This window comes from Fusarium oxysporum, chromosome 4 (genome assembly GCF_000149955.1).
Source record: "Fusarium oxysporum f. sp. lycopersici 4287 chromosome 4, whole genome shotgun sequence".
Taxonomy (NCBI): domain Eukaryota; kingdom Fungi; phylum Ascomycota; class Sordariomycetes; order Hypocreales; family Nectriaceae; genus Fusarium; species Fusarium oxysporum.
Window position 1 is genome coordinate 4,353,382 of NC_030989.1, and position 21,335 is coordinate 4,374,716.

Here is a 21,335-nt window from a genome sequence, read left to right on the forward strand (position 1 = left end):
CTTGTCGAGACCGAAATACGTTGAGCCAAGTCTAACTCCGAAACCTTTTCTAACACCCTTTAGAATCTTTGTTCAAAAACGACTTGCTAGGGGAGGAGTTCTTGACGGGGCTTGTGAATTGTTTGACTGGTGACAAAGATAGAGACGCTTCAAACTCATGGAGCTTCCTCTTGACCCTCTCGTTGGTCGGTGGCTTCAGAGGGACTGCCTAAGGCCGCTCTGACAAGATCTGTCGAGAGGTTGAAGCTGACATGTTACTTTGATCATCTCTACCATGGCGCTTGCATGGAATATTAGAAATATGTGAGGTGGTTGAAGATTGTGAAGACTGTCGTGTTAAAGGTCGGGAAATCGCTTGACTTCCGTGAGGAATGTTGTCATCAAGACTCATTTCAAGGAATCTTGAAGTCAGAGAACTATCTCTGATCGTTGGCAATGTTGCGAAAGACTGTGAGGTTCTGATTTTATCGCATGAAAGTGTGGTGATAGGTTGAGATGTATCTTGCGAAAGTGTCGTCGTACCATTGTTCGTTGGAGCTTCGTATCGGTCTTCTTCGCGGAGAGCATGGGCCGTACGCGGACGAGGTGCTTGGCTCTTCGATCGGGCATGGCCAGGACGTCCGTTGACTCCATTGACTCCGTTCACTCCATTGATTCGCGATGTGGCTGTCGGAGCACCGTTTCGAGCGGCCTGGTTCCTGCTAAAGACATTTGAAGATGCGCCGTATCGTGACTGGGTGGCCGAGGGTTGCTTGAGCTGGGGAGAATTAGCAGCTGTCATGCGATCATAATGATCCAGCAGAAGCAAGCCCTCTAATAACGAGGGTACCAAGGATCTCAACTTACCCCGGAGGACATTCCGGCCAAACTCTGAGGCCTCATATTTGATCGAACACCAGCCGCGGCGGGAACATGCGATGTTGGCTTTGAAGGATATTCGAGGGCGCGATCAGAGAGAGGTTTGCGCTTGGGGTCAGATTGCGATGCTGCTTCATGTCAGAGAGAACCACCATAGGCGCTTCTTTTGCATACCTGGCTGAGGAATCTCTCGCTTCAGATTCTTCAGAGCCGACAACGAATTTGCCGTCGACGCAATGCGGGCATTATGTTGCGATTCGCTCCATTCTGTGAGTCCAGCCCCTCCAGCCCCTATTGACATCGACATCGACGGTGCCGGCAGTCGACTAACCTTGGAGCTCCTAAATGCCTACACCCAAGAATCATCAGCTTCTGAAACATGAGGGCACCAGGTAAACAACCTACCGGATTCTCCTCCATGGTGAAAACAATGCGCCTAAATACAGGGACCAGGATATGGAAAGCAAGGAGCAGTGAAGCACCCGTATGAACGGCGGTAGCAGGAGGCGTTGCGAATATGCGAAGGATAAAAAAAGTAGCGTAGAAAGCAAAATGGTATCAGTACACGCTTGGTCTGTAGCTCATGGGAGCTACGTGATATTATGGTTAGTTTCGTGAAGAGCCTGATGCGGGATAGCTCGGTTGGAGATTGGCGATTCGAAGCGTTTGCTTGTTTATGTAAACACGTTGCCGGGGCAATGGGTCCGAGTCGCATTTGGAGATACCCCACCAGCTAATGAGCCGAGTTGCAACATCAGAGAGTAGGATAATTGTACTTTGCAAAATGGTACCCTTCTAATGTATATTGTTGATCAATTGTCAATACTCTTGTGAAGCTACCTCTGCTTCTTATCGAAGTGGCTGTAGCTCTCTGGCACATGCATCATGCTGCAGACAATGCCAAAACGTCTCCAACGCTTCGCGCCAGGGCTTGAGTTTAATTGTGTTCAAGTGCCAATGAGTTTCTCCTCAGAATAATTGGATGCATGCATGTACTGGCCGCCTTCGAATGTACCTTGAGCTCAGACCTCAATAAAAGGAATAGGAACACCTTTACATTGAGACAAGTTCAGTCCAATGGTTCAATTCCTCTAAGCTCTTGGTCTTGGAATAAAACTCAGAAGCATATGTATAAGTAGAGAAATAGGCTCCCAATGGAGCTGCTTTCAAAGATGCCGGTACAAATAGGTCAATCACGATTGTAATTAACAAGGAACTTTCGCCATTGGTTCTATACAGTTAGCATATAACCTTCATATGATCGAAGATATGATGGATGGGCCAAAAATATCGGGCTCCGAATTTGTCGGAGCTTTGAAGGATGCTGCCAAGTCATCACTCCACCATGAACTCAAGCTTCTTCTGTTACCAGTAATTTATCTTGCCCACCCACCCTTGCCTGCGAGAGAATTGACATGACAATTCACTGAGATAGAAGTTGCAAGACAATTAGACAGATGAACAAATTATTAAATCGTCTTCTCACAGGCGCATCAATCCGTGTAATAATAGGATCTAAGCCAAAAACGTCGCCGTCTCGCTGACTCAGCGCACAACGTTTTGTGAGACAAGCCAACCTAACGTGGGGGCCACATATTAACATTCACATTCACATGTCATCCTTGATTCATGACATGACGTTCAGTAGATGCGCTGTCGCAGAACCTGACCTCGCAACGCCGTCTCATTAGTCCTCGTCACGATCACCCGAATCGCCTTCATCACACCTCGCTAGCAACATAAAGAGATAGCTCCCAAGCTCTTCCATGTCTCGATAGCTTTACCCCTCCGCTCGTCCTCTTTGTCTTGTCTTACACACGATCACCAACAATATGGAAAAATACAGCCAATTTCGCGACAGAGGTAAAGTTCTCCAAGGATTAATAATATTCACGTGCTAATCATTCTTAGCAACGGGCATTGCGCCGTTTCTTCCCGTTTCGACGCCCGCATCAGCTCTCGCGACATTCACACACGCCGCTCTTTTCCTCTTCCGCCTCCCATTCTTCATCGCTTACTTCCTCGGCTACTTCCTCTTCTTCCACTTCCTCCCGCTGCCAGTTATCTTCAGAAAGGTTGCACTATGGGGATTGATGGCCATACCGGGAATATGGTGGGTTGACCTTCAGCTCGACGGTGTCAAACGTGGCACCCTCGCTGACCAACCCCGCGAGCGTTTCCCGCACCCTGGCTCAGTTATCGCTGCCAACTTCTCGAGCCCTATCGATGCGATCTACCTCGCCGCTATTTTTGACCCGATTTTTACCATTTCGTACCCCGATACTCGCAAGGTGCAGCGTGTGAGTTTGCTGGGTGCTGTTCTGGCAGCTCTCTCGCCTGTGCAGACTGGCCCCCCTAAAAATGCGAAACTCGTCGAGATCAAGGACCTTTTGGACAGCAACCCGGGCCAGATTATCGCTGTTTTCCCTGAGTGTGGTACCACCAATGGCAAGGCTATTCTGCCTTTCAGCCCGAGCATCCTTCAAACACCAGCCGACGTCCATATCTTCCCTGTTAGTATCCGATACACGCCCTCCGACATTACGACACCAGTGCCTGGAAAGTGGTTCCGCTTCTTGTGGGATCTCCTCTCTCGACCGACGACGTGCATTCGTGTGCGCATTGCTGAAGGCCAAATCAACACGTCTGCCGCCAAGACCAATGGTGTAACATCTTCCTCTTCCGAGCTACGCAACCGTGGTGACGCTAGTTCCAGCGTTTCTCCTGATGAGCAGCGTGTCCTTGATAGAGTAGGCGAGGCACTCGCCAGACTAAGCCGCGTCAAGCGTGTTGGACTTACAATGAAGGATAAGGCGGCCTTCGTGGACGCTTTGAACGGAAAGAAATAAATACTTATGGAAGATTTGGAAGAATATAGGGTTGATACGATCAACAGAGAGGCCGCTTCGTTTGAAGGGAAGCTGTGTTTGGAGTTCGCATTGCAAGGAGCTATTGGAGGTCATTCTGTTCAGTCGGCCTAATACCCACAATCATTCGTGGATTTGCGTTGTATTATTGTGTTTTGTATTTTGGTTATTTCAAGATGCGAATTCTACGTTATAGCTTGTTAGGTAGACTTGTTGAGCCCAGAGCATTTTCACGTATTAGCGAGGAGGCACTTTGAAGGCATTAAGAACGAAAAAAACATTGGGATATAGTTCTGACCCAGAAAATTCTAAATTCGCCTTTTCCCACCCCATTAAAACAGGAATTACATCGTTACATTTGACAATTCTTTTTGGCTTTCGTGAGCCTTTTTAGTTCTTGAGACCACTGTCGGTGACACAGCCCTCACTGGCGTTTCTCACAAGCTGGGCGTACTTGCTCAGCGTACCCTTGGTGTATCGAGGAGCGGGAGCCTTCCAGGCCTTGCGACGTCGCGCAACCTCCTCCTCAGGGACAACAAGATCGATAGCACGGGTCTCGGCGTCGATGACAATGGTGTCGCCGTCCTCAACGAGAGCGATGGGACCACCCTCCATAGCCTCAGGGACGATGTGACCAATGATGAAACCGTGAGAACCACCAGAGAAACGACCGTCAGTGAGAAGGGCAACGTCCTTTCCGAGACCAGCGCCCATGATGGCGGAAGACGGCTTCAGCATCTCAGGCATACCGGGACCACCCTTGGGACCGTCATATCGGATAATGACAACGGTCTTCTCACCCTTCTTGATCTCACCAGCCTCGAGACTGGCAATGAAATCGGGCTCAGAGTCGTAGACACGAGCCTTACCCTCGAATCGAAGACCCTCCTTACCGGTGATCTTACCGACACAGCCACCAGGGGCCAGAGAACCGCGGAGGATCTGAATGTGACCGGTAGGCTTGATGGGGTTGCTCAGGGGTCGGATGATGGTCTGGTCCTCAGGGAACCCGGGCATGTTCTCGACATTCTGCTTCATGGTCTTACCAGTAACGGTAATACCAGAGCCGTCAATGATACCCTCCTTGAGCAGGAACTTGAGAAGAGCGGGAGTACCGCCAATCTTGTGCATATCGGCCATGACCCACTTTCCGGAGGGCTTCAGGTCGGCAAGGAAGGGAGTGCGGTCGGAAACCTTCTGGAAGTCCTCAATGTCGAGCTTAATACCGACAGAGTCGGCAATGGCGATAAGGTGCAGGACGGCGTTGGTGCTGCCACCAAGGATGGTAGTGACGATCATGGCGTTCTCGAAGGCCTGGCGAGTCATGATGTCGCGAGGTCGAATGTCCTCCTTGAGAATGTTGCGAATAGCAGGTCCAACGCTCTCGCACTCAGCCTTCTTGCTAGGATCCTCAGCAGGGCTGCTGCTGCTACCGGGAAGAGTGAGACCGAGAGTCTCAAGGGCGGTGGCCATGGTGTTGGCAGTGTACATGCCACCACAAGCACCACCACCAGGGCAGGCGTTTCGAATGATGTCGAATCGCTGCTCCTCAGTGATCTCACCAGTGATGTATTGACCGTAGGCCTGGAAAGCAGAGACGATATCGATGGACTCGCCCTGCTTGGTGCAGCCGGGACGAATGGTACCACCGTAGACCATGATACTGGGACGGTTAACACGGCCCATTGCGATGGCAACACCGGGCATGTTCTTGTCGCAACCAGGCAAGCTGATGTTTCCGTCATACCACTGACCGTTCATGACAGTCTCAATACTATCGGCGATAATCTCTCGACTCTGGAGGGAGTATCGCATACCAGTTGTGCCCATGGAAATACCATCAGAGACACCAATGGTGTTGAATCGGTAGGGAATAAGACCAGCCTTGGCGACGGACTCCTTGACAACGGCGGAGAGGTCCATGAGGTGCATGTTACAAGGGTTGCCCTCGTACCAGACGGACGAGATACCGACCTGAGCCTTGTTCATGTCATCCTCTGAAAGACCAGTGGCGTAGAGCATAGCCTGGGATGCGCCCTGGGCCTTGGGCTGGGTGATGTTGGCGGAGACCTTGTTGAGCTTGTCATCGGCGCGGAGGGCAGAGGCGGAGAAGAAGCGGCTGTAGAGGAGTCAGTATTCAGAAGTAAATTGAGCTTTCAATTGACTGTTCGAGATGGAATAACTTACCCATTGCTTCTCGCAGAGAGGGGGAAAGCTCCCACAGCTCTAGACCTCAACAACGACCTCGAAAGCATAATGACGACGTTTAATCTTTTTCACTCGGGAAAAGGGGAAAAGAAAAACGTCAATTGAAGCTTCAACCACAAACTCAAATTGCGTATGAAGAGAGTCCGACGCCTGAGTAAAAGCGGTGGGATGAGTTTGTGGACTTTTTCTGGCTTGCGATGTCGGCTGCGGTTTTGTTTCCCAAAATTTAGGTTCCCTGTGCTCTTCCCTGTGACTGGGAGAGGGGGGAAGACGTCCCCAGCCCAGGGTGCGAAGAGCTCCCCGCATGACAATTGGAGTGTTTTGATTGGTTGGGTGACCTCATGGAGATGGCTCTTCGGGGGAGGTGCTTCAAGTCCGGAGGAGGCTTAAGCGTTGGAGTCCACTTTGAATAGAGTTATCCACTGAACTTGTGTGATTCAAGCTACGGATGCAATGTAAGATCGTCCATGATGCCGAGGATCCGGCCTCTTCGTGTGAGTCTCTTTGATTACATTTAGATGCTATTTCTATCCTACATTCAGGTTGTCGAAGTTGAGTAGAGAATACATGGTATTGTCATCCTTGTCACCAGTTCAGAGCGACACCGGCGGACCATACAGACCCCTGCTACATCATCGGAGTGTTTATTGTTCTGAATGTATTTTCATGTTTCTATGACTTTGTACTCTTGTCTCTAATTCTATCTGGTCTCATTCGTGTTCTAATAACCATCAGTACAAGCCCGCATAAACAGCCAAACCACGGACCATGTCTTCGTCTAAGTCTTCAAGATTCTCCTCACTGAACAACATTCAACCATCCAAGGCAACCCACTCCAAATCATCCAGTGCCTTCTTGATCTTCTTCGAAATATCCTCAATGAACTCAAACTTGAAAACCTCATAGTGATGTCCCTCAATATCTACCACATCAGCAAAAAAGTTCTTGTCGTACATATCCCACCCCAGATTCCGCTCCTCACGGCTCAAGTCCACAATATCAGTCCCGTTCTCTGTGGGCACGGCCTTCTTGGCCCGGAGGAGACTAACCCGGGGCCGACGTCCTGCCTCCCAGGCCGGAGGTGTCCAAGCTTGAATCATACGGCGAGCATCGGCCATGGCTAGATCCGCGAGGATCTGGTTCTTGTTCTTTCCCTCCTTGGAGTCTTCACCAGGCATCTTGCGCTTTTCGCTAGAGAACTTATGCGTGTAGATTGTGTCAACCATGACAATTCCGATGACTTCAATGTTGGAATCTTCAAGCTGCTTTGCGATTTCGAGACTCAGGTGACCGCCCATGCTCCATCCGCCAAGAAGAAGTCGGATCTTTCCAGCTGCGTTGCGACGTCTGGGAAAGTCGGGCTTCTCGACGGTTTCTTTGATCCAGCCAGTGTAGAGACGGGCCATGTCGCTGAGACCACCGTCGAAGGGCTCGCCGCTGTGAAATTTGGGGTTGTAAATGCCGTAGACTGGACGACGGAGAGGTTCTAAGCAGTGGTATGAGAATGTGGTGCCGCCGCCATCGTGGATGAGAAAGGCTGGGACAGCTTCGCCAGTCTGCCAGTCCGCAGGCTGGACTATTTCAGGGTTTGTGTCCATGGTCGATTTCCACTGTTGATTCGATCTTTTTGATTGCAATTTTCGTTGTGCTTGGTTATCACTTGAGTTGTGTCTGGTGAGTGAGAGTAAGAACTTCGCTGGGCGTGATCCTTATCTAGGAAGGTATGCTGAGATCGAATCCTGCAGTCTTAAATGCTGAACAATAATTCGCTCAAATGAGAACGAAAGAGTATTCTTCAAAAATTAATGCAAAGAACAAACGGATATCTAACAGGTCCGATACACGGGTACCGAACAAATAATCACAGCGTTGTGCTACCGAGTCTAACTCGTATCGGATTTATGACCTTCGGAGCCTATCGGCGGCGGTGACACCTGGCGCCATCGGTAATTGCGGGGCCGGGCCGTGATTGGAGGCCGGCCGGACAAGCATCATATCTCATGCGGCACACAATGCGCTTCATCTGATTGTTCATATTTATGGTATCTCATTTCTATTTTGCAATCCTTAGTATTGTCTTGCCTCAATGGGCCCAACTTGAGGCAACGCCAAGTATCCCTGTAGTCTCCAGAGAAGCAAATGCAAAGCTCTCATGCTTCCACTTCTAAAGTTCTTCAACACCAAAATCTCATGGTCTCGGAATACCTCTGACTTCTCTCTCAACCTCTCAACCTCTCCTTCTCCTAGTAAGTATCGCAGATCATGAACTGCCATCTTACTGGCATAAGAAGCATCTTCTATATCGAGAGTCGCATAACTGTTCATGTCTTCCATATCCTCTTTCGGGATATAAAGGATTGCTCCACCTCCTGGAATTCTCTTCGCCTCTTCCCAGCTGGCAACTGGCCTTATGAATTTGTGTGGCGCCCATAAACCTTCCCTGCAAGAACGTGTGATGAGCGTATCAACAGCCACACGTCGCAACATTCCAAGAAGTACATCGCCCATGTCTTCTCGGAAAACCTTTGAGCCGGTACCATATGGAAGGTTTGCCATGCCTTGGTGGCCACCCATCCTTGCTTGATAACTCTTGCTACTCTTGTTTCCTTCGATTCCTCCGATCATATCGATCAGACTTTTGCGCGCGAGAGTGTAGGCGACGATGCGCGCTCGTCGTTCTATCAGTCCTTCGTTTGTTTCCACATCCTCAACGCCTACTTCTGTGCTTGTCTCAGCTTCGGCACCTGCGTCTCCTGGTGTTGCTTGGGCTGGCGTTGTTTTGGCTTCCGCTGATATGTCGGCTCTCGTTGGACTAGCTTCTGTAGCCATTTTCGCGATTTCGTTTTGTACAAGTCCGATCTGCCTCCGCGCCCGTTCAATCCCTCTCCATATTGATTTCAAGTCATTGGACTCCATCTCCACCTCTCGCTCTTCTCTTGTCGGCTTGACTCTTAAGAAAGAAAATGGGCCTGGTGCCCACCAGTGGCCCGTCTGCTCGGGATCTGGGTGCTCGACCAATTCGAAGTCCTGCAAGAAGTATCTGGGGAGGCAAGCGTTCGTATTCTTGCACCACCTTGTCGGACCTATCAATGCTTCCGCGTATGGGTTATTTGACAGCTTCTTCCGAAATTGTCCTGATATGGCCGTGGGCATCGCTTTCTTCGTACGTCGTCTCGCCTGCATGAACTTATAGTCCATCACGGGAGATATTGGTAACCTTCCGGCATCTGTATCTACAGTCTTGTCTTCGGGATGGATTCTCGCTCGTTTGCCGCTCGCTAGTCGATCAAGTTCCGATTCGATTTGGTTCAAGAGGGCCATTTTGCTCAATTCGGATTTGTCGTAAGAAACCCATCGTTTTTGGCAATTGATCGTCAATCCAGAAGTTCGAATATGGCCAGAGCAGGCCTTTGTGTATCTCTTCATGATGTCTCGTGTTGTTATGACCAGCTCATCGTCGACTTGTGGTGCTTGTTTGTCGCAAAGCGTTTGAGGATGAACAGCTAAATTTCTCCCGGGGTCGGATCGTTATCGATAAGAGCCCCAGCTTCGTAAAGCTTCCCCCACCACTTCCGGCCCCGGTCCGTAAACTTACATCACCGTTCACATACATTCGCGACCATGTTTCTACGGCCAAGAACGTTGCGCGTACTGCGCGGCGTGTCGCAACAACATGTGAGAGCTTTTGGCTTCTCCAGTTCTTCCGGAAACTCGCCAATGTCACCAATGGGCAACATTCCCATGCCCTACATCGAGGAGTCGTCGGTAAGCTACCTGAGTCCAATCTGGTACCTTCGCGCAGCTAACAATTCCAGGCTGCCGGAAGAAAAACATGTTTGTTCGGATTGGTGTCGCAAATGGTTCAAGAAGCTGATGGGTTATAGGGGATATCTTTTCCAAGCTACTACAGGTGAGGACAAGCTCTAGCCATCGAGCTATCGTTACTAATAGTTCTAGGAACGCATCGTCGTCCTAAATGGTGAAGTTAACGACTACATGTCCGCTTCGATCGTGTCACAGCTGCTTTGGCTCGAGTCCGATACCCCCGATAAGCCGATCACGATGTACATCAACTCTCCTGGTGGTTCCGTCACCTCAGGTAGGTTCGCTCAACAACCAATTCACAATCGAGACTCACAAGAAGCACAGGAATGGCGATCTACGACACAATGACATACATCAAGTCACCAGTATCAACAGTATGTGTCGGCGGTGCTGCGTCAATGGCCGCCATCCTCCTCGCAGGAGGTGAAGCAGGCAAGCGATTCTCTCTCCCCCACAGCTCGATCATGATCCATCAACCACTCGGTGGTACTCGAGGCCAAGCATCCGATATCATGATTTACGCAAACCAGATCCAGAAGACACGGGAACAGTCGAATAGAATCATGCAGTATCATCTCAATAAGGCAAAGGGTCATGAAAAGTATTCTCTTGAGGAGATTAATGATCTGATGGAACGGGATAAATATCTGTCGCCGGAAGAGGCTTTGGAACTCGGAGTTATCGATGAGATTTTGACGAAGAGACCTGAGTCGGAGCAAGAGAAGAAGGAGAAGGAAGAGAAGCAGGGAGGGGCTGATACACCCCAGACGAGTTGAGGCTTGGACCTTTGGGTTGAAGATGTATATTATTGCTAACAAGCGTTTATGAAATACATTCCCGGGTTTGCTTCTGAACATTCATTCTTGAGACTGCACCCACGCTCAGGCTCTTCTCTTATATTCAAGAGCAGTGACCCCAGGTACTGGTCCTGGAACCAAACCTCTCACCAGGAGTCAAATCCCAAGTATAATAAACATACATTCCTACGTATTTAACCACGAGGCGTAACAGGATAACCATATACCAATGTCTTAGAGAGCGATGCATCCCTGTCAGAACACTTCAATGATCCTAGGGAGGAAAAGTCACGGTGCAGGGTAGCTTCAATGTTTGCACTCCTCTGTACAGAAAACGCACCCTTGGATACTACTCTATCTTTTCTCAAATTTGAAGCAACAAATGTGTGATATTTTGTTAAAAATGATATCACGGTTGCTGTGCTCTTCGACATGGTGCACAGCGGCTGCTGTGGAAGTTCGCCTAATACAACGAATCCCACGCTGGAGAGGATTGTGGCTGTCTATTCAGTTTGTTGGCAGCGAGAGGAAGCACTCGCCATATCTGCCAACAGGTATTCATTACCAGACATGGGCACCAGGCTATTTAATGTTCGTGTTGTTCAAGTTCGGCCGATAAAGAAAGACAGAGTTCATGAGAAGATTTGAGTTGAACCAAGGTTCATGCTATATACTGACTGTCCACCCACTTATAGATCTTGTGTGGCAGCATCCTCTAACCAATCTTTGTACGTAGAATCGTAGATACGCTCTCAATATATGTACTCTTTGAAAAGTCACCAATTCGTTTGTTTAGTTGTGGTCGATGCGGAAGACCGCAACATCGTGTGTCTGCAAGTTGGCTGAGACAGTCTTGCCCTTTCCTTTAGCACCAGTCAGAAGCTCAGTCCACGAGTACTCCATATCCTTAAGTCCTGGAACGTCCTTGAGGTTCAACTGAGTGTTCAAGTTGCCTTTGCTAGCGACGATGGCGACAACTGTTCCGGTTGAGATGGGCCCGGACCAGTAAGGGTAGATCTCGCTGCTTCCCTTGGCGGGAGTGTTGGGAGGAGTGAAAGGCACAGCAGGCTTGGAGAGCGAGTCTTGGTTGACGGCGAGAAGGCCCTGGAGCATAGTTAGTAGATGTTTTCAGCGGCTGCGAAAGTGGTTGTAGGTACCTTGTTTGTGATCAACTTGACCTCATCGCTGTTAAGCTTGGTCATGTCTGTTCCGAGAATGATAGGGGACTTGGTAATACACCAGATGGCAAAGTGTGTTCGCTCCTCAGCAGGAGTAAGAGCACCGTTGGCAAGGATCTAGGTTTTGGTCAGCCCCATACTCACTCAAAGCCGAGGTAGGGTCAAGACTCACCATCATATCGAGATCATTGTAGTGTCCTGGTACAGTGTACTTCAGGATAGGTGCCGCCTGGTTAGCAATACGGACAACATCCGCCCATTTGCCCCAGTTGTCCTGGCTCATTCGCCACATGTGTCCAACCTGAGCACCCCAAGTCCAAACCTCATCATAACCCCAGTTGCAAAGCGAATAGAGGATGTCCCTTCCTGTAGCGCGAAGGAGATCCCTCATCTTCTCATATCGAGGCCTAGAGCTAGGAGCTTGGTTGTTGGGGCATGTCTGGATATCGGCACCGTTGCCTGTGTTGCAGGGTGTGTAACAGTTGTCGTACTTCCAGTAGTCAACACCCCAGCTGGCAAGAAGATTTGCGTCTTGCTGCTCGTGGCCTTGACTTCCTGGATAACCTGCGCAAGTCTTGGCTCCGCCGTCACCATAAAGACCGAACTTGAGGCCCATTGCGTGGATCTCATCGGCGACTGGCTTGATACCTCTTGGCCACTTTGCAGGGTCAGGAACAAGATTGCCCTTGGAGTCACGCTGCTTTGTAGACCAGCAGTCATCAATGTTGACGTATTGGTATCCAGCATCCTTGAGACCAAGGTTGATAAAAGTCTTGGCTGTAGCAAGGGCAACTTTCTCGCTGGCTGCGTTACATTGTCCTTGATTCTGGCTGTAGTGTTAGTGACTAACACATGTTATGATAGACTTGGGAGGAGCCCACCCAGCCGTTCCAGCCAAGAGCAGGAAGCTTTCCAACTTCACGAGTTTGAAGATGATTTCGTGAAGGGACAGCCGTGGCTAATCCGGCCAGAGCCACGACACCGAGAGATTGAGTATTGAAGAACATCGTAAAGACACCAGAGCTGTGATTGAGTATGTACAAGATATCAACTGAAAAGGCACTGGAAACATGTTTCTTAAATACACTTGACCCATGAACATGATCGTCTAATTCCGTTACGGCACTTCATAATGCTTGAGCTGCCGGCTAATAAGACAACCGCTGGTTAAACTCGTATAAGTCGATACCTCCACAAAAACAAGTCCGGGGAAAGTCTCAGATCGGAATTGATCAACAAATCACACGACGCCCAACTCCTATTAATTGGCGCGGCTCATCGCCAACTCCCGTTTTCCCCAGATGGAAAAATGAACTTCTTTTACCGCTTCAGCGTTGGTGATCCACCGAGGATCAAGCCGAGTACTACCTTCCTCTGCGTGGCGTATTTGAAGTCGTTCGATGAATTGAATGGTGCTGTTCCAAAGTGAGGTTGATGATTGAATTTGCGGGCCAATCGGAGGTGTAGCTAGTATTTCCCTACTGGGTTGAGGATTAGCGAAACCTTTTGGTGACCCTTTCATAAGCGGACCAAACATGATGTAAACTTAAACAACCTTGTTGAAACAGTCGATTCAATGCGTTTTTCTCAGGTCGGATGAACTGTTACTACCTGGTATGTTTCTTCTTAATCGAGACGTGTGCAGGGTAGTCGGGATGAACGTGCCGGTTGAGTGGTGCGGATCTTGGGTAAACAGAAACATTCAGCTGATGATATTCGGACCGACATTACAGCTGAAGTGCGGAACAGATACAGAAAGAACACATTCTTAGGACCTTGATGGCGATCATTGTGATCAATAGAGACATAGGCTAGAGAAGAGGTGAAGACGAAGCCAACCAGGTGAAGAAGAGAGATCTCGAGATAGTTCACCAAGAGTATCAACCGATCGCATGATCAAGGGTGTCTGCCCACCCGGCTGCAATTGTTGCTCAGGCTAGCTGAGAGCGACTCAGAGAGGCAAATTGCAGGAAACGGAGACATGCGGTTTCGAAACATACTCATGGATAGTCTAAGGTATAGAGTCTCAGGTTACTTACACAACGAACCTTAAGGGGGGCCTATAGAGAGATAGACAAACTAGCTAGGCCGGCAAATCGTCCTTATCATGACAAAATGAAATATCATTTGTAACAGACTTGGGCAATCATAAGTAAATATCAGTCATCCAAAATATCTTCAGCTAATTATTCATGACTTTATTTCCTAATCAGGCAATTAAACAGCTCCTCCAAGCCTCAGTAGTCAGGTCTAGCCTCTCATGGTGTTTTCCGACAAGCTCGGCATTCAAAATTGTTCCTGACGTCAGATTCGAGACCGTTCATATTGAACCCCACCAAAAAAAGTGCCCCGCGTACCCCTCCGCTTCCATGATGGCGGACCAGACCTTTAAATAATTGCTCCCTGAAGATCTTCAAGACCGATCAGCAGAAAAATTATTCTCCCTCCTCTTCATATCTCGTTGGTGCGAAATATAGCAGAATGGAGCACGACACCAAGACCCGTATGTGCTTCTCGACTCTTCCTTCGAACGCGACTGACTCCGCCGACAGCCCAATACAAAACGAGCGATCCTACCTCGTTCGCCAGTGAATCCGTCAAGAGGCGATGGCCTGTAATTCTGGTTAGACTCCTGGATGTACCGCGCGCAAGGCACTCTCTAACTCTCAACTAGACCCAAGGAATTGACGATGTCTACCGCGCCGTTACCAAGACCAGTGATCCCGAGAAACTAGCGGAGGGCAAGAAGATTATCGAGCAACTCGCCAATCTCAAGTACGAGGTTGAACATGACCGAAAGCTCAGGTACGATATACTTGTGTCGCGCACAGAAGAACACCACGGCTGACTGCGTAGTCCCCTCCCCGACGATGGATTCACGGAAGAGATCGAGACATATAACAAGGAGCTTGAGGCTCTTGGCCCCGATGCTCACTGGTACGATGTACCATGGCTGTTCTCCGAATGCTACCTATACAGGTAAGTCCATGTGACAAGAACTCTCTCTACATGCGCCGCTCACAATATTCAGACGCATCGCGGCCATGTTCCGCATGACCGAACACTGGAAATCCTACGATCTTTTCGCCCGACAAAAGATGGACACATTCCGATCATCAAGACCCGCCGTTCTCGAGCTCGCTAGCAACTATAGACAATTAGTTGAGCAGCTCCGCGCTGATAAGGACTCAACACATGATCCTAAAGCTGAGAAGACTCTGTTCCAGGAGATGTTTGAGATTTGCCTTTGGGGAAATGCCACAGACTTGTCACTCCTTACAAACTTGACATATGAGGATATACAGAAACTCCAGGGTTCTAAGGCTCGTAAGGCGGCTGAGAAGAACATCTTGGTGAATGATCTTCCTAAGGCGTTTGACATTCTCAAGAAAGCGCAAGCTGAGGGCAAGAAGGAGCGTCGCGTTGATATCGTCCTCGACAATGCTGGCTTCGAGTTGTATGTCGATATGATTCTGGCCGGGTATCTTCTCTCGGCTGGTCTCGCCACACAAGTCGTCCTACGACCCAAGTCCATCCCTTGGTTCGTCTCCGACGTTGTGCCCAGCGATTTTAGTGGCTTGTTGAACGCTGTTGCCAACCCTCGTGCTCTATACGACACACCATCAGAGGATGAGGAACTCCAAGGCAAGAAGCCTGAGCCTCTATCTGAGGATGGCGAGAAGGACCTTAAGTTCCTATTCCAGGAGTGGGCTACGTTCCATGCTGAGGGACAGCTTATGCTCCGCCCTAACCGATACTGGACTTATGGCGGTAGCTTCTGGCGATTACCCGCTGAGAACCCTGAGTTGCATGAGGAGCTCAAGGAAGCCGAGCTTGTCATCTTCAAAGGTGACCTGAACTACCGCAAGCTCGTCGCTGATGTAAGCAACCTCCATCTTGTTTGAAACCAATGCTGACTTGTGACAGGCTGCTTGGCCCGCTACCACACCTTTCGTCGAGGCTCTCGGCCCCATGGGTCCCTCTTCAGGTGTCAACGTCTTGTCCTTGCGAACTTGCAAGGCCGATGTTGTCGTTGGTCTTCCGGAGGGTAAGGATGAGGAGTTGAAGCAACTGGAGGGCGGCGGTGGCGATTCTGGTGCTCGAAAGTGGGCGTGGAACGGAAAATGGGCTGTTGTGAACCTGTCTCAGGGTCATTAGAAGGGGCGAGCGACGGTTCATTTTGTTGATATGATTATAGATGTTTAGACGTATAAAACACTTGATAGAGAACATATACCGATTCTCTTGGACAATATCCCTTCACTGCTTTCAAGTTGGGGTAGCAACAGACACGAAGGGTTCTGTTTCTTCTGCTTCTGCTTTGTTCAAGTTTTACTGTGTTCAATCTACACGCACGTGTTATAGGACTGTTTGCGATCAGATGATACCACCAGAGATACAGATCAAATTGAAAATGACGAAAGAAGCCTATTCGGAGCAACGTTTTACGAACAGGAAGTCAGGCTCGATTCATAGCCCATGATCAACGACCAGGACAACCCCAGACTTGACGCTACCAAGTCCCTTTTCGATATCGAATATGCCGTTGAGAAATACGCGTCACAGTGGTATTCTTATGTTGACTTCTTGTCCTTCTTCGCTTCCTCCGAGGCCTTTCGCTCTCGCTTCGCTTCTATCTGTGCGACGATGTCGGCGTGGATAGAGCCGGGCGTACGAGCACCACTATTGCGAACGCGATCCTGAAGGAACCTTTTAGTCTTTAGTCTCTAAACCTTTGAACTATAATACCTGATCGAGCGCAAGACGCCCATCGTCATACGTCGGACATACTTCCGCGTTGGGTTGTGCGGCAAAGCACTCCTGTTTAGAGACCAGGGACTGGGGAGCTTGATCAGGCGAAGTTAGCTGAAGGATGAAGATGATGCGTGAGGGAGACGAACGGTTTGATGTGCCTTGAAGAGGGCCTTCGCTTTTAGTAGTTGGGGAAGAAGCTTCCCACTGGTTAAGCACTTCTTGAGTAGGCATGACGAACGACTTGAGGTGTTTCAATCTTTGTTAGGATAGGTCGATAGAAATGGAGGGTTGTGTTGGGAAATGAGGATAATTAGGTGGTTGAGTCAAGAGGATGAAGTTATAGCAAAAACGAAAGTCAATTGATTTTTAACCCTTCACATGAAACCTGACGTCACATAGATGCACATTGAGTTACAGAATGCGGCAAATCATGTGCAAGTTTTGAAAGTCATCGTCGTTGTATTTGTGCGACAGAAAGAACGAGCCGCGAAGGCTGTTATTGGGTTTCGTTGAACTCGGTGTAAGTCTGGCTGCTCCAAGATGAGGCATTCAGTGGTCATAAACCAATGGTTAATTGGTATCATTAGAAAGAGTTGAGAAATACCACTGCCCAATTTAGCCATCTCAGACCTTTGTGTAAGTGAAGCTCTTTCTCATAGCCAACTCCCGGTCTGAACTTAAGATATGAAGTCTACCTGAGAGTCTGTCCCGACAGCTTGGGTGGATGCCAGAATGACTTAGCAGGTCCACTGTCGTCAAACTTGTCACTCGGCACAAAAGACGGTGCGACGAGTTATCAGAAGATGCAAAAAGTTTAGTTTAACATGAACTATCCGATATTCTCTTTTTATTCCATTCTGGCGATGATAATACTTTAATTAGATCTTTGATCTCAAGAAAGAGGTACCTGAGCAGTTCCTTCTCTTTGTCGCCCGGGACACGGGTTCCTGATCTTCTGGAAGGCGCCCCGCAAATGCAAATGCAAACGGAGCTCTTCCGCGTCAGGTGACGGATTTAGGCTCCTCATCTTGCATTATACATCAACTTTAATTGACCTGATCAGCCATTATAGCATCTTTGACCGTTAATGACTTCAGCGGCGAGACGTCATAATGGACATGAACAGTGGACGACCTCTCATTCCTCGCCTTCCAAGCGGTGTATCTCCTCAAAACCACAGCCCATCAAATACAAGACCTGCGACCTCGGCTCGACGACAGATCCGCTCACGCGAGGGATGTTTAACATGCAAGTATGTATAGAATTTGTATCACCTGACTTCAAATCTAATCAATTTGAAGGAGGAGAAAAGTCAAATGTGATGAGCAAAGACCACGATGCTCTCATTGCGAGAGACTAAATATGGAGTGCAAATGGCGACCTCAGCAACGATCAGGAGTTCAAAGGAGACAAGCGCCTTCCACCGAAGTCCCTGATCAATCTATCGAGCAGCACCTATCACCAAATTTCGATACATCACCGGGGAGCTCAGTATTCCAACCAGGAAACGCAGTTGATGAAGTCTTCGATTATGCAAGTTTCATGTGGGACTACGGTGATTTTTGGCAACACGCCTCACCAGAGACACAGCAGCATCAGGGGTTGGAAACAAACATGTTGGTAAGACGAAACTATTGACTACATCTACGCGGGCGGTGCTGACACGAAAAGGCGGCTCAATCGCAGATCACATTCCCTGACAGGACAGCTTTTGCGACACCACTTCCAGCGCCCTCACTGACACAGAGCAATGGTAGTCGGGACCAAGATACTACGGATGGAAGTGCTAAGTTGATGGAATTCTTCGCCAGCTCCGTCAATCCCCCTATCATCGCTGAGGTCGAGACTCAGAAGAAATGGGTGTCCATGCGACAAGCTGTTGTCGAAATGGCAAGCATTTCTCCCATGGTGCGACACGCGATCATGGCCTTTTCGAATTTACTTCTTTCTCGACGCGATGGGAACTGGACTATGAGCGATGAGGATCACTATCAGCGAGGCGTTACCGAGGTCGCGAGCCATGACGGCACATCAATGTCGGAACACAGCCCTGCACGCGAATACCTTCTCGCAGCATTATTCTTTCTCAGCTATATCGATATCTTGGAGAGTCGTCTCGATGCTGCGCACTCAAATCTCAAGCGCGCATATACGCTCTTCCAAAGTAGTAATAAGCACGGCCTGACAGCGGTAGAGAAGCAGTTGCTTCTTTGGATTCGACTTCTTGATGGTCGGGCGGTGACGGCTGGTGGCTCTGGTCTTTTTCTCACTAAAGACGACGAAGTTCTTTTGGTAGAAGCATCACCCGCGAGTTTCGATGGTGAGCCTGAAGAAGTTTCGAAAGATCCCACTGATGACATTGAGGACGTGTTGTTTCAAGTATTGTATCAACCTGGGGTTGTGTTCTACCAAAAAGTCCAAAGCTTCATGGGGAGGATATCCAAGATAGACCCCTGGCATCGTTCTCGAGGGACGGTCGAAGACGAAATCGAAGTCATGAACATCGGTACGGTTATAGCGGCTGATTTGCGAACTCTATACGAACACCGTCCACCATTGATGGACTTTGCTGTGGCAGGCAAGCTAAAGGAGCCTCACGTCTCGAAGCATCTAGCTTTTGTCATCACACGAGCATTTCGAACGTACCTGTCAAACTATTACGCAAGCAAAGTCCACCTCCACCGAGTTGCGTACAAGAACCTTCCCCTGACCAAGGAGGCGTCTGAGGCGTTGGACCAGATCCGAAATCTCGCTAGACAAATTGTGGCGGACTTGGACCCTGAGGATACGCTCCCCGTCAACATGCTCTGGCCGCTGCTGATGCTGGGAGTTGAAGAGCAAGATGCCAACGAAAAGGCGTGGATAAAGACTCAAATTCTCAGAATGGAGAAGGTTGCTGGCAACGCGCGCATCACGGCGCAAGTGTTAGAAGAGGTTCAAGCTCGACAAGATGCTGCCAAGGCACGAATGGATATCCGGGCCGTGATGCATGCCGTTTTCAACTCATGCTTTGCCATTGTCTGAGTTATTTGAGACATGATCGGCTTCTAACGGCTTGCTTTCTGGAGGAGCACGGAACATCGCCAATGGATTACCACCAATGGTCGCTCACCAACCTTTCTGCAACTCCAAGTACAATTTAGCTTCGCATATGCATCCGGCATATCGGGACGAACTAGTTCACATGGCTCATGCCACTAATATCATGCGACATGGCATGGATTGCTTCTCTTGTTCTTCAACAGTTCGCGCTGACGGTCGGCTCGATGCCCCACCCACACTCGTCGAGCCGATCGGATGTGGCTGTCTCCAACTTCCCCGCATGATGCTAAAGTGGATGAAGCTGGGGATGGGTCTTGGTACTTGGACGAACCGACAAACCATCATGGTCATGAATTCCATAGATCCCCGCATGGGACGTGGCATGATACCCATGGATCCGATGGGGGCAGAAAGAATATCCCCACAATGTCGGAGTGTGGAACAAAACCCTCCCCATTGATCTTGAGGCGATTGATCATCTTCTGCTCTGATCTTGTTCTTCATTCTTCATTCCAACATCTTGTGATCTGAACAAGCAGTATCCCAACATCTAATCTCAATTATTCACAATGGGCTCAATCGCGACAACGAGCAAGTCATTCCCTGGCGGAATTCACGTTCCCTCTCTGACTTGGTTTGCCAATGATGCCAACCAAGAGATCGACTGGGACGTACAAAAGAAGCATATCGAGTTCTTGATAAACTCTGGTCTTGACGGAAGTATGTTCAGACGAATGCTTCACATGAACCAAACTAACAAACTGCAGTCGTTATTGCTGGAACAAACGGAGAGGCCGTCACACTCTCAGCCGCCGAAAAGTCACAGCTCGTCCGAACCACTCGAGAGCTCGCAGTCTCCCTCGGCCGTCCCGATATCACAATCACATTGGGCACCTCATCACAAACCACACGAGATGCCATCAACGAGACAAAGCTCGCCAAGGAAGCTGGCGCCGACTTTGTCCTCGTTCTCACTCCCAGCTACTTCCACTTCGCTATGACACAAGATGCCATCGTGGCTTTCTTCGAAGAGCTTGCCGAGGCGAGCCCTGTTCCCGTCGTCATCTACAACTTCCCTGGCGTTGTCGCTGGCCTTGACGTCAACTCAGAGATGCTCGAGCGCCTGGGCCAGCACCCCAACATTGTCGGCGTGAAGTTGACATGTGGTGGTATCGCAAAGGTTGCTCGCATAGCAGCTCAGTTCAAGTCCGAAGACTTCTTTGCTCTCGCTGGACAGAGCGACTGGCTCGTTCCCGCTCTCTCTGTCGGAGGCACAGGCACCATCACCGGTGTCGCGAACTTGTATCCCAAGACCTGTCTGCAGATCTATGATTTGTACAAGGCTGGCAAGACAAAAGAGGCTGAAGCTGCACAGCTTGAGCTGGCAAAGATGGAATGGGGATTTGCCAAGGGTGGTATCAACGGTACCAAGTGGATTGTTGCTAAGCTCCGAGGATATCCTCTCGAGAGTTGCCATTGCAGACGACCTTATCCTAAGTATAGCGATGAGAGTAAGCAGGAGTGGATTTACAAGGTTGTTGAACCTTTGTCAGCTGTTGAGAAGGGTCTTGGTAAGAGGGAGGAGAATATCTAGACGGATGTTTTGGAGATGATATAATACGATCTTGAAAGAAATATAAACGGAAAAGCATATGAATGAAAGAAATCAAGACTATTGAAAGACATTTCATCTCGATGTTCAACATTTAACACTTTAAGCAAACTCTGTTTATCTGTTTATATTGACATCCCAACAATAGTGTATGTAAGACTGCAGACTTCAACAACAAAATCTTGACTCTGAA

At 49.1% G+C, this 21,335-nt stretch overlaps 12 protein-coding genes across 17 annotated transcripts in view; 6 read left to right on the forward strand and 6 right to left on the reverse strand.

Moving 5' to 3' along the window:
- The window catches only part of FOXG_04393 (uncharacterized protein), a gene marked incomplete at both ends in the record, with an annotated part of 2,526 nt that extends 1,248 nt beyond the window's left edge, over window positions 1-1,278 (reverse strand). Inside the window, 5 exons of the mRNA XM_018382396.1 lie at window positions 418-448; window positions 523-757; window positions 847-986; window positions 1,190-1,199; window positions 1,264-1,278. Coding sequence (XP_018239101.1) covers window positions 418-448; window positions 523-757; window positions 847-986; window positions 1,190-1,199; window positions 1,264-1,278 — 431 coding nt within the window. The remainder of the gene's footprint in view (window positions 1-417; window positions 449-522; window positions 758-846; window positions 987-1,189; window positions 1,200-1,263) is intronic.
- A 1,190-nt stretch (window positions 1,279-2,468) lies between these two features.
- Window positions 2,469-5,912, forward strand: FOXG_04394 (uncharacterized protein). Its single transcript, XM_018382397.1, has 2 exons — window positions 2,469-2,721; window positions 2,770-5,912. Exons 1-2 carry the CDS (start codon window positions 2,691-2,693, stop codon window positions 3,705-3,707), a joined length of 969 nt encoding a protein of 322 aa, XP_018239102.1. The 5' UTR covers window positions 2,469-2,690; the 3' UTR covers window positions 3,708-5,912.
- Window positions 2,913-6,174, reverse strand: FOXG_04395 (dihydroxy-acid dehydratase, mitochondrial). Its single transcript, XM_018382398.1, has 2 exons — window positions 5,913-6,174; window positions 2,913-5,844 (listed from the first exon to the last, which is right to left on the reverse strand). Exons 1-2 carry the CDS (start codon window positions 5,978-5,980, stop codon window positions 4,116-4,118), a joined length of 1,797 nt encoding a protein of 598 aa, XP_018239103.1. The 5' UTR covers window positions 5,981-6,174; the 3' UTR covers window positions 2,913-4,115.
- A 381-nt stretch (window positions 6,175-6,555) lies between these two features.
- Window positions 6,556-7,824, reverse strand: FOXG_04396 (uncharacterized protein). The gene has a single exon (XM_018382399.1). The coding sequence runs from the start codon at window positions 7,529-7,531 to the stop codon at window positions 6,746-6,748; it is 786 nt and encodes a 261-aa protein (XP_018239104.1). The 5' UTR covers window positions 7,532-7,824; the 3' UTR covers window positions 6,556-6,745.
- Window positions 7,825-7,945: 121 nt separating this feature from the next.
- Window positions 7,946-9,434, reverse strand: FOXG_18821 (uncharacterized protein). Its single transcript, XM_018398956.1, has one exon. It carries the CDS (start codon window positions 9,357-9,359, stop codon window positions 8,001-8,003), a length of 1,359 nt encoding a protein of 452 aa, XP_018239105.1. The 5' UTR covers window positions 9,360-9,434; the 3' UTR covers window positions 7,946-8,000.
- On the forward strand, window positions 9,431-10,644 carry FOXG_04397 (ATP-dependent Clp protease, protease subunit). Of its 3 annotated transcripts, XM_018382400.1 has the most exons (5): window positions 9,431-9,698; window positions 9,749-9,767; window positions 9,818-9,843; window positions 9,891-10,032; window positions 10,083-10,644. In XM_018382400.1, exons 1-5 carry the CDS (start codon window positions 9,555-9,557, stop codon window positions 10,532-10,534), a joined length of 783 nt encoding a protein of 260 aa, XP_018239106.1. In that variant the 5' UTR covers window positions 9,431-9,554; the 3' UTR covers window positions 10,535-10,644. The 3 variants fall into 3 exon arrangements, with proteins under 3 accessions (XP_018239106.1, XP_018239107.1, XP_018239108.1); XM_018382401.1 differs by having other exon boundaries at window positions 9,749-9,843; XM_018382402.1 differs by having other exon boundaries at window positions 9,749-9,843; window positions 9,891-10,644.
- A 519-nt stretch (window positions 10,645-11,163) lies between these two features.
- FOXG_04398 (uncharacterized protein) lies at window positions 11,164-13,555 on the reverse strand. 3 transcript variants are annotated; one of them, XM_018382405.1, is made up of 5 exons: window positions 13,289-13,555; window positions 12,615-13,214; window positions 11,906-12,559; window positions 11,713-11,850; window positions 11,164-11,659 (listed from the first exon to the last, which is right to left on the reverse strand). In XM_018382405.1, exons 2-5 carry the CDS (start codon window positions 12,738-12,740, stop codon window positions 11,348-11,350), a joined length of 1,230 nt encoding a protein of 409 aa, XP_018239111.1. In that variant the 5' UTR covers window positions 12,741-13,214; window positions 13,289-13,555; the 3' UTR covers window positions 11,164-11,347. The 3 variants fall into 3 exon arrangements, with proteins under 3 accessions (XP_018239111.1, XP_018239110.1, XP_018239109.1); XM_018382404.1 differs by having other exon boundaries at window positions 13,264-13,555; XM_018382403.1 differs by having other exon boundaries at window positions 12,615-13,555.
- FOXG_18822 (uncharacterized protein) lies at window positions 13,043-13,162 on the forward strand (the record flags this gene model as incomplete). The annotated part of the gene is made up of 1 exon (XM_018398957.1): window positions 13,043-13,162. One exon carries the CDS (start codon window positions 13,043-13,045, stop codon window positions 13,160-13,162), a length of 120 nt encoding a protein of 39 aa, XP_018239112.1.
- A 548-nt stretch (window positions 13,556-14,103) lies between the features above and the next one.
- On the forward strand, window positions 14,104-16,091 carry FOXG_04399 (uncharacterized protein). Of its 2 annotated transcripts, XM_018382406.1 has the most exons (6): window positions 14,104-14,236; window positions 14,286-14,356; window positions 14,408-14,538; window positions 14,590-14,712; window positions 14,765-15,614; window positions 15,661-16,091. In XM_018382406.1, the coding sequence occupies exons 1-6, from the start codon at window positions 14,215-14,217 to the stop codon at window positions 15,889-15,891; spliced, it is 1,428 nt and encodes a 475-aa protein (XP_018239113.1). In that variant the 5' UTR covers window positions 14,104-14,214; the 3' UTR covers window positions 15,892-16,091. The 2 variants fall into 2 exon arrangements, with proteins under 2 accessions (XP_018239113.1, XP_018239114.1); XM_018382407.1 differs by having other exon boundaries at window positions 14,108-14,236; window positions 14,765-16,091.
- Window positions 16,092-16,307: 216 nt separating this feature from the next.
- FOXG_04400 (uncharacterized protein) lies at window positions 16,308-16,719 on the reverse strand (the record flags this gene model as incomplete). Its single annotated transcript, XM_018382408.1, has 2 exons — window positions 16,308-16,433; window positions 16,525-16,719. 2 exons carry the CDS (start codon window positions 16,717-16,719, stop codon window positions 16,308-16,310), a joined length of 321 nt encoding a protein of 106 aa, XP_018239115.1.
- Window positions 16,720-17,600: 881 nt separating this feature from the next.
- Window positions 17,601-19,512, forward strand: FOXG_04401 (uncharacterized protein; the record flags this gene model as incomplete). Its single annotated transcript, XM_018382409.1, has 3 exons — window positions 17,601-17,740; window positions 17,790-18,108; window positions 18,160-19,512. 3 exons carry the CDS (start codon window positions 17,601-17,603, stop codon window positions 19,510-19,512), a joined length of 1,812 nt encoding a protein of 603 aa, XP_018239116.1.
- Window positions 19,513-20,099: 587 nt separating this feature from the next.
- FOXG_04402 (uncharacterized protein) lies at window positions 20,100-21,124 on the forward strand (the record flags this gene model as incomplete). The annotated part of the gene is made up of 2 exons (XM_018382410.1): window positions 20,100-20,250; window positions 20,298-21,124. The coding sequence occupies 2 exons, from the start codon at window positions 20,100-20,102 to the stop codon at window positions 21,122-21,124; spliced, it is 978 nt and encodes a 325-aa protein (XP_018239117.1).
- Between the last annotated feature and the right edge of the window lie 211 nt (window positions 21,125-21,335).

Excerpts from the sequence above, each read along its gene's own strand:
- FOXG_04394 (XM_018382397.1), top strand. The coding sequence starts at position 2,691 with ATGGAAAAATACAGCCAATTTCGCGACAGAG. Across the intron at positions 2,722-2,769 it reads CAGCCAATTTCGCGACAGAG|CAACGGGCATTGCGCCGTTT; the intron begins GTAAAGTTCTCC and ends AATCATTCTTAG.
- FOXG_04395 (XM_018382398.1), bottom strand. The coding sequence starts at position 5,980 with ATGCTTTCGAGGTCGTTGTTGAGGTCTAGAGCTGTGGGAGCTTTCCCC. Across the intron at positions 5,845-5,912 it reads CTCTCTGCGAGAAGCAATGG|CCGCTTCTTCTCCGCCTCTG; the intron begins GTAAGTTATTCC and ends ACTCCTCTACAG.
- FOXG_04396 (XM_018382399.1), bottom strand. The coding sequence starts at position 7,531 with ATGGACACAAACCCTGAAATAGTCCAGCCTGCGGACTGGCAGACTGGC.
- FOXG_18821 (XM_018398956.1), bottom strand. The coding sequence starts at position 9,359 with ATGAAGAGATACACAAAGGCCTGCTCTGGCCATATTCGAACTTCTGGA.
- FOXG_04397 (XM_018382400.1), top strand. The coding sequence starts at position 9,555 with ATGTTTCTACGGCCAAGAACGTTGCGCGTACTGCGCGGCGTGTCGCAA. Across the intron at positions 9,844-9,890 it reads TCTTTTCCAAGCTACTACAG|GAACGCATCGTCGTCCTAAA; the intron begins GTGAGGACAAGC and ends TAATAGTTCTAG. Across the intron at positions 10,033-10,082 it reads TGGTGGTTCCGTCACCTCAG|GAATGGCGATCTACGACACA; the intron begins GTAGGTTCGCTC and ends CAAGAAGCACAG.
- FOXG_04398 (XM_018382405.1), bottom strand. The coding sequence starts at position 12,740 with ATGTTCTTCAATACTCAATCTCTCGGTGTCGTGGCTCTGGCCGGATTA. Across the intron at positions 12,560-12,614 it reads CTCTTGGCTGGAACGGCTGG|AATCAAGGACAATGTAACGC; the intron begins GTGGGCTCCTCC and ends CACTACAGCCAG. Across the intron at positions 11,851-11,905 it reads ACAATGATCTCGATATGATG|ATCCTTGCCAACGGTGCTCT; the intron begins GTGAGTCTTGAC and ends ACCAAAACCTAG.
- FOXG_04399 (XM_018382406.1), top strand. The coding sequence starts at position 14,215 with ATGGAGCACGACACCAAGACCC. Across the intron at positions 14,237-14,285 it reads GGAGCACGACACCAAGACCC|CCCAATACAAAACGAGCGAT; the intron begins GTATGTGCTTCT and ends CTCCGCCGACAG. Across the intron at positions 14,539-14,589 it reads GAACATGACCGAAAGCTCAG|TCCCCTCCCCGACGATGGAT; the intron begins GTACGATATACT and ends CTGACTGCGTAG.